Source organism: Saccostrea cucullata, unplaced genomic scaffold (genome assembly GCF_032062105.1).
Source record: "Saccostrea cucullata isolate Sc308-1 unplaced genomic scaffold, CSIRO_AGI_Scuc_v1 ctg6657, whole genome shotgun sequence".
In the NCBI taxonomy this organism is placed as follows: Eukaryota; Metazoa; Mollusca; class Bivalvia; order Ostreida; family Ostreidae; genus Saccostrea; species Saccostrea cuccullata.
Window position 1 is genome coordinate 1 of NW_026930407.1, and position 14,483 is coordinate 14,483.

The following is a 14,483-nucleotide window of genomic DNA, read 5'->3' on the forward strand; positions in this document are numbered from 1 at the left end:
CCGATTCGATTTAATATTTAAACTTGGTTTATTTTTAGGAAAGAAAATAATTCTTTTATTTATCCATAAAGCAAAAAGATACAGGATATTGTTAGGAAAAAAAATCATTTCTTGCCAGATGGTGCTAGAGTCAAGTGGGAATAGTATTTGAAAGAAATTAGACTTAAAAGAGCGATATATGATAAGTGTCTCAATTGGCCCCTTAAAATGAATATCTTAATTGTACTTTATGTATAGCTTTAATTTGTATCGCTTTATATGCGATCATTATTGGTCATTTTCATTTTGATCAAAATGCCGTTATTTTAGAAATATGACATCATAAATTTCACGTTTTCCCGCCATTTTAGCATATTTGGTATAAAACTGCTTATTTTAAAGCAGTTTTTCTTCCAGAAAATATAGAGCGCAACCTAGAACAAGATTTATATTTTTACCAAAGATGTATCTATCCAATACTAATTAGTGACAGAAAAATTATGTATGTTCTACACTGCGCTCTATGTTTCCATAAGAAAAAAACATAAAGAAAAAGGCATATTTTTGACCTTTTTGTTAGATAGCAAAAGTAACATTATTTCTCATGTCATTTACAGCTATTGAGTGCATATAAATGTGAAAAATATATTGGAAATATTTTTAATATAATCCCTTCTACAAAATAAATATCAATTAAACATATTTGAATGTCATCCTAAAATGTTGATTTTTAGGGGGCCAAAATTGGCTCTTATCATATATACTCATTTATATAATTAAAAAAAACCGTTTAAACAAGGATTGAATATTTCTTTCAAAATATAGTGAATCAAGAATAGGACTATTAAAATTCCGAAGAAAAAAAACATTCAGATACTTTTTGGCTTTCCTCTTTTTAGAGAAACATTAGACCTAACTCCATGAATATTTACATGTAAAAATGCATTTTGAACAATTGATTTTTTTTCCGTTTAAGCTTGAAGAGAAATATCCTAACCAATATATGGACTTGGACATCTACAGCTTGGAGACGCCAAATGTGACATTTGAGAATAATTTGGCGGTGATAAAATTATATACAGTCATGTTTGTATACATTCGGCACCCGGAAAAACAAAATTCTACACTGATTGCTAAACTTGATGGAGTAAGTCATATGTATCAAGGACAGCTTTCAAAAATAAATAAAATTAAAAATATTGTTTATAAAGGTAGATTATTTTCAAAACTCCGACTAACATACTTGAACTGATGAGCATTCGATAGTCTCAGAAAATGACAAAGAATATATCTTGGAGACATTTACATGTAAATATTTGATCTATATCCAGTACGTTTTTTTATTTTATTTTTTTTTTTTTTTTTTTTTTTTTTTTTTTGTTTTTTTTTTTTTTTTTTTTTGTTATTAAAACTGATTCTTTTGCAGAATGCTGAGATGCGAATCAGAGTCTTTATGACCAATTCAACTTTTCAGGGGAATATCGTTGCGTTTGAGTAAGTGTTTATTTAACAGATACAAACAAACTGAGCAGGAGCTTTTAAAGAAATATAATAATTTTTACAATTGAGTAGCAAAACTCATTTTGATATCTTTCTTTATTTCACATTAAATTTTATGGACCATGATCACCAAAATGTGTCTTAACTACCATTCATGCGATAATAAACAAAGTATATCCATCTAACGTTCGTTGATTTACATATGTATCTGTCCTTTGTAAGAAAATATAACAACATTCAAATTATCGGCATGTAAATTGTTAACAAAATTAAAAAAAAAAACATGTAAATATGCATTAATAAGACCTTGAAGACATTAAGTTCGATTTTTTACGGAAGTAGCGCCACTATTCATTTGAGATTATACATTCATTTTTAATGACTGCAAAGGCAACATGAGCTTTGTTTGATATAACAACAGAACTGCCTGCCTGAAACTGTTGGGTCGGGGATATAGTTTTGTTAAAAGTGAGGCAAAAGGCAATATACCCTAAAACACAGTGAATGAATGATTCATTAAAAGAATAAGTGTTTTTTTTAATATCTTATACACGATTTCAAAAATTCGCGCAGTCAAGTTACTTCCCTTTACTATGACGTCAGACGAGGAAGCTCTAATCCTTGTATCATAGACCTAAAGCGAAAGAGTTATCAGTTTGATATCACAGGCCCAAACTTTACTTATTTTTCTTTTAATAAAAATTAATATAGCCCTTACTTTGTGTTTATTAGTAGGTAGGGGTATATAATTCCTTATTTAAAGAAAAATAAGTAACGTCAGGTGCCTGTGATAGTTATAACACATGTTCATGATGTCTTTTCTTTTTCACCTGATGTCGGTATTATAATAGTACTATTAGAACCATTTATTGTTATTGATGCTTTTAACATGTTTTAAAAATACAATTAATCTCATTAACATGTATGAATTAGCGGAATCGTTGCGCTGGAACACAGAATCATTTTCTTTCGTATACATGGTACACGTGTATACCATATACCCCCCCCCCTTTCAAAAAAAATATTTTTTAAAGAAAACTTGTAACCTTTTCAACAGGTTTTTCTACGTTTTAAATATATTTTCTAACAATTTTGCATGTTCTGAAATCATTGTGTGGGAAAAGGTTTCCGGAAGACGTATACTGTAATTTGCTTCTACTCCAGCCATCAGTCTTCGTAATGAGATCCATCTTTCACTTTCACTTTTTCTGTATTGTTTGTACTTTTATTTGTCACATGCAGTGTATATTTACATTTTGCAAAATATGAAGAGATCAGGGTCTGGATCAATTACTGTGAATGTTGTATACATGTTGATAAAACCCATAAACTTAGATACTTACCCGACTGAACAGGCATGATATAGTTTCCGACTTTATTACATGTATTTTTTTTTTTTTACATAGACACTCCGATATTTCAGCGATTATTCAAGCTCAGTTTTCTAACACTTTTCATGTTTAATAGATAACAAAGATGCCGGGATATTGTTCATCTAAAGTTATAATATTGAACACCGGGGCATGCAGCTATCATTGTCTGTTAGCTCTGCTGACACCCGCGATTAATCCATGACTTATTACTTGTTTTGATTAATTAAAAGATTTTGTTAAGGAATAACTTTCTAATTTTTTTTATTTCATCAATCGAGTGGCTTGCGTGATAATTTGCATAAAAATCGGACAGTATTCCTTATTTATACATGCTCTTGAATGGGCGCTTATCCACGTGCTACAGGTCCCGCTTCTGTCTCAATCGGTTCACGGCCCGCCCGCCTATCGATGAAGTAGTACATTCATGAAGAAATAAATAGAGGGTATTCAATGTTTTGTTGTTGAATATGGAATTTTATTTTATTTCACGAGTGCCAGTGGGACAGGATTTTTTTTTAATATTTTCACGAGTGCGAAGCACGAGTGAAAATGTTAAAAAAAAAATCGACTGTCTCACGAGTTTATTTCGAAAATGTAATCGTCTTAAATTCTAGAAACCGACTTGCTATTAATATCAATAATATAAAGTTCCGTGATAAGTTTCAGTTCTTTTTGAAATCTGCATATCGTTATAGAATTTAAATCAATTTTTAGCGACAGGCAATATTTCGCATGAAAGGGAAGAATCGTGCTATTTCTTTGCACGAAGTGATTTGATTTCTTTTTATATACATGTAGGTTAAAAAACTTTTAAAACATTCATTGCATTCTCTTTGGAACTCTTTACGGCTGAGAATCCATCTTGATATTGTAAATTTTAAAAATGAACGACATAAAGATTTGCAGTTGAATCGTTTTTTCAACATTACATTATTTCCTTATTGAATACATACATGTACAGTATATATACATACTGTATATAGTAGGTAAATATTTACAAAACCATGTGTGTATGTTAATTGAGACTTAGAATTGAAATCAATCATATAATTTAAAGTCAAGATGTTATAACGGTATATTTTTAAGTGACATGGAAATAAATCCTAATTGGTCATGTTTTCGTAGAATGACTGACGTATGTATCATTGTTTACATAACAATGTGCGCAAAAATGAAAGTAGATTTAACATTTCACGCCCATTGATTGTCAAGACAACATCTTCATTAAATTCACGTAAAGTACAACGGCTATAAATATAATAATGCAAGTTTTTTTTAATACAAAATTGTTTCCATTTAAGTACTTACGTTCAACTATGTTTTGAATCTTGTGCATTGTACCATGTGTGAATCTTACGTTTATCCTCGTTTGACGTCATCAATACATAAGGTAGGTAACTCTCCCGCAAGAGGGCGCGACTTTTTGGAATCGTGTATATGTATACTTAATTTGAGCTCAAACTTAATATATTACATTTATTTTCTGTTGTCTTTTTGTTTTCACAGGCCTTATCTAAAAAATATGGAGTCAACTGTCCATGGCTTTGATGTAAGTTTATTATCATGAATAGATGGTGATAATGTTTGTTACATTGCTCTTTAAACACCTATTGGTCTGGCTTTCACATGCTATATAAAACAGGAAATGGAATTATGGTGAAAATACATTGTCTACAACAAAGTTATTCTGAACAGAAATCTTACAAAAATTCCACATCCTGCTTTACAAAATTTGTTTTAAAAATCAAATTAAAATAAAAAAAACGTGACCGCTCCTGTTCTTTCCCCGATTTCCTGCATTCTTTTGAATAAAATGAAATCTACAAGTGCGTACTCTAATTCCATTTCTATAAAGTATGAGACCATCAATTACTGAAGCTTTGTTACGTTAAAACCCGTGTAGCTTTGACGATACGGTAAACAAAATTCAGATTTGCTTTGCTTGGCATAGAAGCTGTATACTGTGAAATCACAATTTTTCGTGGGTTTTTAATATTTGTTGTTTTTGAGGTGTGAAGAGACCCACGATTTCACGTCCAACACGAAATGTAAAAGTTGAAAAACATAACTACATAACTATTCTACATCCACGAATTCAAATCCCCACGAACCAAGAGTTTTTCCTCAAACCACGAAAATTTGTGATTTTATAGTATTGTTTTTACATGATATGGTATAAGAATATAGTGATACATCATCAAATGTATTGATACGTTGCCATGCATTGGCTGTCATGATTTTTATACTTATTGGGTATTTGTTTGTCTTCTATTTCCGTCATGTATTGTAAAATACATAGTATAAAAGGATTTTGCTATCATTGCGAGAAACCACAAATCACTTCTCATTTCATATCATGCTAATAAGCGTTAGTATCTTAGGCTGAGTTCAAGAAAATCTTATTTCTTTAAAACTGTATTGTTTTTACTTTAATAGGGTACAAATTTCAACTTTAATAAGACCTTTTGTAAGACTTCTTAAAACCTTGAATCATATAAAGATGAATAGAATGAAAATTGTTGCATGAAAAAAAAAAAAAAATTTTCAAGCTTCATTTTAATGCATTTAAAATTTGATATTAATCTTTAGAGTTATCCTTCCTGGCTGAGGATCTGATATCCTTAAAACTCCTTCAAATTCCTAATAATATAAAAGTAAGATTTTATCAAATCATATCCTTTGTTTTATTTTCATTGAAATACTTTAGATGCAGACGGTGAATTTTATACTAATGAGTGCAGTGGTGACAACGGTAGAACCAGTCCTTAACGGTAGATTATGATTTTATAATTATTGAAATATGTTTTAAACCTTTTACTTTTTTAATATGGTAGGTTAAACCTAAAATGATTTTGAAAATGTTTTATTTGAATATTTTAGAGCTCGGGAGAAAAGGAATGCCGTTACCACTTACACCTTGAATACAGCTGGAAAACAGTAGTGTTAATTTAATTGAGGTAAATTTATATCCTTCAGAAATTGTTCATAGAAGACACATTATATACATGTATCCACTCAGGTCAAAATAAATTCTTCATGAAACTAGAACGATAAAAGTAAAAAGAAACAGTTCATGAAATCAAAACCGTTATTGTTAGAGTTCAAGATTCATCAATTAGAAAGAAAATATTCTAAGACTAACAATATCAAGTCTTCATGTTAATAGGAATGTGGTACATTCATTGATTCATGATTTATGTGTTTATGGCTATTACGAGGTATGTAAACATGCATTTCGAGAATTGTGTAAGATGAGAATAGAAGAAAATATTTGTACTTTTTAGCGGAGGGGTTGGGTCTGTATTGAATTGATTGGATTGATGAAATATTTCTTTATTTATAAGACATTGATCTACATTTCCCAGGCAAAATTTCGTAAAGCCATATCCATGCATTGAACATTAAAATTGTTACAAAACTTTATTTTAATATACATTAAGTTTGTAATTTACAATAATATTCATTAGTATTACTTACTTTTCTATGCTTACTTTATGTTTCAGAATGCTATTGTCATAGGGAGCGACGGAACATATAACCGAACAGAAGATTGGATCATTCTTCAGATCGTTTGAAATATTCAGTGGCGCTTTGTTCATCAACACACAAAATGTCTTCAAAAATATGTTTTAAACGTGTAATGTACATATATTTATGTAAAATAAAAGAAAACAAATCTTTTGTTAATAATTTCAATTTTATAGTTAAAAAATAAATTAAAATAAAAATTGTAAATATGTGAAAATAGTAATATGACCCAAATTAGATGGTATCTCATTTTTTTTTAAACAGTAGAAACCTTAAATCGCCTTTTTAAAAATACATTTTCATGATCATCGACTGACCTTACTTGATAAAAAAAAAGTAGCAAGAGTATTCTTTCCGCATACACTCAGTGGTTTGCAATGAAGAGCGATGCCTGGTGTCACGATAGGCGTTGATGCAAAAGATCAAGGAACTAAAGATCAAGAGATAAAGCCGTTCTCTGGTATTTGGTGACGTCTCAATATAATCGAAAATTTATCGAATAAGTTGTAATACAACACACAGTCATTTTTAATGTTTTGCTGCAAGAAATGACCAGAATTTTGATTAACTACTTAATATTTAATCTTTAACATTGGTATGTCCATGGTCAATGTTTATGTTTATGTAAAAGACAAACCCATAATCTTTATTATTTTTAGACCTCACAAAAATTTAATGTATTAAACCCAAAAAACCATTATTTTTTAACGCGCATATAAGCTGAAACACGACGTATTCTTATGCGAAGTATTTTTCCTTAAAAACGAGCTTAGTATTTATCGTACGGAAGAAAGTTTACAATGAATTTGTTTTGTGTTTTGAGTTTCAAACTTATTATGGTTACATGTATCAATTTCTTTAGAAGCCGTATTCAAGAACACTTTAATTGCAATCCCTGTAGACTAGAAATCGCAGATTTTTTCTCTGTGAAAAGTTTGACACACGTGGCGTCCTAGTAACAAAAAATACACTCAATTCAAACATGAGAATTGAGTACGGGTTGATAAGTGTATAAAAGCATTTACTACTCCAACAGATCCCTTTTTTCCTTTGAAGAAAGAATGAGAGAGAGAATAGCGAAAATAATATATTAGTTAAATTTTATTCAATAAGATAAAAACAAATCAATAGGAAAAGGTATATTTCCAGCTTTTCACTTTATTATATTTTTTTCATTAGATTTATATAATAATAATAACACATAATATATACATTTGTGGTATCTCTCCATTATATAAACATACAGAGAGAAACTATATTCAATTCTGTATGAAGTTTGTCAGAGGTTAGAGGTCAATACGTGACCTAATCACACGGCGCAATAATATCTACCGGTGTACATAAATTATAAAATGACCTGATCTTCTTGCTTTTCATGTATAAAAATCCCAGATAGCATGACTATGTTGGGCCAACATTTGTTAAAGGTTGTATGGTTGGCGTTGGGGGAACAACGTTGGGCCAACGTTGGACCAATGTTTCCAAGTCAACCTTCTCGACCATGACAGAATTCCTATGTTGGCCCATCGTTGGTCCAACGTAAGCAACTTCCATTCACTTTAGTTTCCAAAGAAGGATGGATCATGGCGTTGGCCCAACGTTGGACCAATCTTAATAATACACCCTTAAAGAAAGTGTATTTACAAGTTGGTAGTAGTATGTTGGCCAAACGTGGGCCCATTGTTTGTAATACACCCTTAAAGAAAGTGCCTTATCAAGTTTGTAGTAGTATGTTGGCCCAACGTTGGCACAATGTTTGTAATACATCCTTAAAGAAAGTGCCTTATCAAGTTGGTAGTAGTATGTTGGCACAACGTAGGCACAATGTTTGTAATACATCCTTAAAGAAAGTGCCTTATCAAGTTGGTAGTATTATGTTGGCCCAACGTTGGCCCATTGTTTGTAATACACCCTTGAAGAACGTGTCCTATCAAGATGGTAGTAGTATGTTGGCCCAACGTTGGCCCATTGTTTGTAATGCACCCTTAAAGAACGTGTCCTATCAAGTTGGTAGTAGTATGTTGGCCCAACGTTGGCCCATTGTTTGTAATGCACCCTTAAAGAAGGTGTCCTATCAAGTTGGTAGTAGTATGTTGGCCCAACCTTGGCCCAATGTTTGTAATACACACAAGTGTTATTTTGTTTAGGTCTTTAAAGATGGGATATTTATATTGGGCCAACATTGGCCCAATATAAATACTGCCAACTAATTGACGGTGTAAATTTTATAATTAGCTGCTGAGCTTTACGTTGGGACAACGTTGGTACATTCTGAAATAATTAAGAGGACTTTCTATGTCCATGCTTATCATTGGATGACTGCTTTTGTTTAGATATGATATTTTCAACATTTTAACTTTGCACTTAAGTGATCAAGCACCAAAGAGTGTTTTATACTATTTTTTGAATTGTGTATATGCTTATTTATTTGTAATAACCCAGATAGCAGGACACCGTTGGCCAAATCTTACATTATGGTTCTAGTATCTATGTTGGGTTACCTTGATTGGGCCAACAATGGCCCAACATGGAATATTGATAGCTGGTTATGTATAATAGTGCGCTAATGTTGGGCTTACTGTTGGCATTAAATCATAAAACTATTATCATGAGAGAAAATATTTGTTTGGGGATTGGCATCGGCCCTACGTTGGCCCACTATACCATAAATCACACTGAGCATCATGGGTAGACAACAACCGGGCTACTTGTAATATCCGCGCCATTTTTAATCTGACACGAGTGGAATGAGACTGATACCTTGCATATCTGCACTCACTTTGTAAGTATTAATTATATGTTTGCCTCGGCACAGCTGAATTAACGTTTAGTTTTTAAACGATATCATGTACAAATCTGTGTAAATCAGACACGGGCAAGTGCAGAGGCCAGGTGCTGTTGGGTCAACACTGTACATATAGCATGCTAACATTGGGCCAACGTTGGGCCAATGTAATCGGTTGCATCGGGCCAATGTTGGCAAATGGCACTGACCCAATTTAAGTTTGCTCATCGACCCAATGTTGGCGAGTGTTATTTCTACAGATATTGGCCCAACGTCGCGCCAACATTGGTCCAATGAATGCGACATTGTTGGCGAAACGTCAACAAGAACATTGGGCCGATGTTGGCAAATGACGTTGGCCCAGTGTCGTTTTGCTCCTTGGCCCAATGTTGGCCCGATATATTGGACCACCATTGGGCCAATGTGTATAAACATTTAATTGTTACAAATCTGTATATTAACAAATCTGATCGTCTCTAAAATCAGAAATAAGTCTACAACCAATCCTACTTGAAAAATCAAGCTAGCTAAAATAAATTTAAAATTCTAATAATTTATCGAAACAAAATAAATTATCAGTGATTAAATTTTTTGTTTATATACAAGAAAAAAAATGAAAGTATAAAAATGTGTTTTGATACAGTTAAAACAATTAATAATTTGCTCCTTATTTAAATTGAAATTTTTGTCTAGTAGAATACATTTCCGAAGTCTACCACTTAATTTACTTATATACACTTAACGTCGAGAACATGATCAAACATTTTGAAAATGTTGAATTTGCTGAAGTTAAAACAAAATTTATTCAGTAATAAAAATAAATTGGGTTCTTTCATTTAAAATTTGTTCAGTGTAACGACAAATTTTCAATACATGTATTTTATATGGGGCAACATTGAATCAAAATTGTTTTGATGATGATTATCAAGCGTATAAATATTATGCATAAATGCCTTCATCACGCAAGCTAATCACTTAATCACACCATGAAACAAAAAAGACCGTTATTCCTTAATTGACAGCTTAAACATATAGTTATATACTTGTAAATTTAATCGTATGTTTACTCTTTACTGAAAAAAGTAACAAATGTATTAAGTACCAAATAATACAATTTTAGTGCTACTGGAGATTCTAAAAAGACATTGAGAACACAATCAAAGAATAGCTAAGGTATGCCAAGGACAGGGATGGGGAAGGAAAAAACGGACAGAGAAGAAAAGAGGGGGAGGAGGAGACTTGGGAGAGAGGAGAGGAGACTTAGGAGAGGGATCGGATGGAAAGTGGCAGTGCCTAACTTTTTTTCTGTGATATAGTGTGACATACCTGTAGTTCTACCCTTTTTTGTGTCTGTTTGTCGGTTATAAACACGATGCAGATGCCAGAAACATTTTTTGTGTAAGTAAACAAAATGACGGGATTCATTTTAGTACTATTTTAAGAACAGGAGGGCTTTGTTTATTTGTTAGACGTGCTTATTGATACCTGTTATTTACTGAACTTGTGCATAATTTACATCAGAGAGGGAGTATACAGTCATGTAACCCTAAATGTATCGCGTGAAGTGAGCATCAACTTTTAATTCTTTATTAATGTTTTCTTCATGCACTGAGCAATAAAATTATAGTATGTTATAATTTAATTTAATATTTTGATTTCTTTTTCCTCAGTTTTTAATTAATGAAGAACTACTTACAATGCAATACTTGTTGATGGCAATTCTATGAGAATATTGAGAATATGCATTAAACTATTAATCTAGCATATATAGATGGTATTAAAGGGCTTTTACCATTAAACTGTTCTACAAAACTAGTATAACCTTATTGTATATATTTGTTTGTCAATTTTGAGGACAAATGGCCAACCAGTGAAGAGCAAATGAGTTGTCATGATGGAGAGCCAATAAGATACAAACCTACGTTGGCCCAAAAATGATGTTTTCCTAATATTGAAAGAATAAGTGGCCCAACAATGGCTCAATGATATCCGTTCGTTAGTCCAACAATAAGCCAACAAGTTGGTCTGATTAAGGGCCGATGAGCAAAATACCGATGGTCCAACATTAATTGCTTACAATGGCCAAACTGTACAAAAATGACGTTTTCCCAACATTGAAAAAATACATTGGCCCAACAGTGGCCCAATGTTAACTGTTACATTGGCCCAACAATAAGCCAATAAGTTGGTTTGATTAAGGGCCGATGAGCAAATTACCGTTGGCCCAACATAAGTTGCTTACAATGGCCCAATTGTACATAAATGACGTTTGCCCAATATTGAAATAATACATTGGCCCAACAGTGGCCCAATATTAACTGTTACATTGGCCCAAAAATAAGCCAACAAGTTGGTTTGATTAAGGGCCGATGAGCAAATTACCGATGGCCCAATGTTGAATTCAAACAGTGGCCCAACATAAGGAGCGTTGTTGGCCCAACAAAGGTCCAATAACATCCTGCTATCTGGGATGATCAAATAAGCAAGTAAAATGATAATTATTTTATTTAAAATGTAAACAAGTATTTCATACAAAATTTTTGGCTATCGATTCAACCTGTGTAACAGTTTAAACAGAGAAAACTAACCGTTAGTTTTACATTTTTACGTTTGTATACATTTTTTTCACCTTTGAAAGCTGCACAGTCTCTAACGTTCATCCTTATTTTTTGGGTAGACCTTTGGTTAAATTTTCATAAAAACTATTATTTTATCTTTAAATTCTACTCACTATAAATGTGTAAATCTGTTAGAAAATATCATTGCAATCATGCCATGAACAGCTGCCAAACACCTCGGCGTTTTCTTAGTTCAATATCTAAGCTGTCGACAGTGTCTCTGTGTTTAACAGTGTTTTACGAAAAGTATGCCTTTAGTTATTGAAATCGTAGAATGTTTTTGATCAAGTTGCAAATTAACCGACTCGGACAAGTGTCTCAATCCATCGGATCCATCCATCCCTTTCCAACGACCGAAATTCCTCCAACTTTTTATCATCAAATTTCGGACGTGTTTCTCTTGTCTTTTCAGCATCGATTATCAATTTTCACGAATAAAAATATTCCTAAACAACAATCTGTTCACTGTTACTGATCACAAGTAGCCTTTCACAAAATATTCCCTTCGAAATACATTCCTTAGCCTAATGAATTCGAAGCGTAACCGCCATGTTAGCCGATTTACACCTTGCGTCATTTTTCAAAATCTACGACGGACAGTTAGTGCAATAATTTAAATTCGAAAATATTCGATTGTCCGTCTCAAATGTATATATAAGTAATACATAACAAGTTAATAAACTTCAATGGGAATTGAAGTGGGTCTGTACGTGATCAAATCTTCTGAGAAGGCCTTAGGCCTTCACAGGATTTGATCACGTGAGTGATCAAATCTTCTGAGAAGGCCTTCGGCCTTCACAGGATTTGATCACGTGACCGACCCACTTCAATTCCCATTGAAGTGTATAAACTTGTTATTTATTTCTTAAATAATATTATGAATAATTTTGTATATATTTAACCAAATTTAGATTAGAGGTACATTGAGCACTGACCTCAAGAAAAGATTAAAATGGCAAAGTCCACATTTTACCAAGACACACCCGAATCAAGTGGTAAATGACAAAGTGAACTATATATAAATTTATAATGGCACAATATCATCAAGATTCCGAGAAAGTATCACTACAGTGTAGATGTATACAGAAGTATCCCTCAATATTTTGAAAGGATGCATGGCAATGTATGTCTTTAACAAATAAAAATTCGAAATACATGTATGTGTCTGATGAAAAATATTAATGTGAAATAGGAGACTACATTGTTTTAATTGAATCCATTCACCAACATGAAGAAATACCAATAACGGTCGAACTTTTGCTAATTACTGTGAACACTTGTTGCATGGTTAAGTCGATGTATAAGATGACCTCGGAACAAAAAGTAAAACTGTCTGAAAAGCAAACGTAAGGGTCATAATTAGACTTGTTGTAAAGAAAACAAAACGTTGCTTAACTTCTATACGAGTTGCAAATTTTACTTTAGCAGATTGCCTAATGTAATTGTCTTTTAGGAAATAGGTATATATCTTGTCAAAGTGTTGATCTCAACACACTATAACTAACTTCAAAAGATTACACTGCCTTAAAACTTTGTACGGTACTTGACAAATTAGTATAAAATTGTCCAATAAGTTAAAAAGTTTACTAATAAAAAGCCCCCAAAAAATCAGGTTTAGAAAAAAATATACGTATGAATGAGACATTATAATTTGTTAATGGTTTCTTGAAAAATGCTGTTGTTTATTGTGATGGATAAAAAAATTAATAATTCAATTACCTTTATTTTGAGGGAACCAACAATGTTAAAACCAGGTCAATCGTTGGAATAATTTTTAAGCTTGCTATTTTCGATTTTTGTTAAAACTTTCTGTTTCCTTTTAAGGTTCCGTTTCATATCCTTTTTACAGGCCTGCGTGACTATTTGCGAAATAAATTTAGCTACAGGGCTTATTAATTTTTTTTATACAAACATTGTTCGGTGATTAAACCTGATTCACCTCAAGAATTTTCTGAGGTTTAGGGGACTGAGGTTCATACCCTCTTAACATACTTAACATCGCGTAGTAGTATTCATATATTTTTTTAGATCGATTACTGTTCGTTATCTTAACCTCTTATAATTACTCAATATTTTGCAGCGATTTAATGGAGAAATAAAAATTCATTCCAGATGCGTTTCAACAAATTTTACATAAACATATTCAAAAATATTTGAATAACCTACATATTGCTCCTTCTCAACGAAATAAATAAGCGTCTAACGCATGTACTATCAGTTATCGATGAAAAACCTGGCGATTAAAGCAGAATTACAGGTACATTGTAAGTTTCCATGTTTTGTGTTAATTGGAATTTAGACAAAACAAAAGAATTTTACCTAATTGTAACCTGCAGGTTGGCAAATCAAAATACAATCGAGAGACAAAGAATTGTGCTTTAAATAAATGTTCTCTTCTTCATCGTTGAGCATTCAACTTCATAATATAGACGAAATGCATTTCGTGGTGTCAATCCAAAAACAATTCGTGAAGGAGATATCCTTAAAAGTTTGAAATAAATGTTATGATTTTGTGATAATAACCTGAAACATTATGGATCATGACAATATGTATACTTAAAATTGTACACATCCAAAGTGAACTTTAAGAGTTAAATATATTAAGTCATTGACTTCACAGAGTTGTTTAAGAAAAACAATATATGTAAAACAATGTAAATTGACTTCGTTCCTTTTTGAACAAAAATGATATGGAAAGGA

The 14,483-nt window shown here is 31.9% G+C and overlaps 1 protein-coding gene across 3 annotated transcripts; it reads left to right on the forward strand.

Annotated features, from left to right (window-relative positions):
* Positions 1–763: 763 nt before the first annotated feature.
* On the forward strand, positions 764–6,555 carry LOC134228468 (uncharacterized). 3 transcript variants are annotated; one of them, XR_009984000.1, is made up of 7 exons: positions 764–1,126; positions 1,406–1,473; positions 4,359–4,401; positions 5,289–5,319; positions 5,560–5,623; positions 5,733–5,809; positions 6,356–6,555. XR_009984000.1 is itself a non-coding variant. In XM_062710129.1 (6 exons), the coding sequence occupies exons 1-6, from the start codon at positions 920–922 to the stop codon at positions 6,369–6,371; spliced, it is 441 nt and encodes a 146-aa protein (XP_062566113.1). In that variant the 5' UTR covers positions 764–919; the 3' UTR covers positions 6,372–6,542. The 3 variants fall into 3 exon arrangements, 2 of the variants coding, with proteins under 2 accessions (XP_062566113.1, XP_062566114.1); XM_062710129.1 differs by lacking the exons at positions 5,289–5,319; positions 5,733–5,809 and adding an exon at positions 5,829–5,871 and having other exon boundaries at positions 6,356–6,542; XM_062710130.1 differs by lacking the exon at positions 5,289–5,319 and having other exon boundaries at positions 6,356–6,540.
* Positions 6,556–14,483: the final 7,928 nt, after the last annotated feature.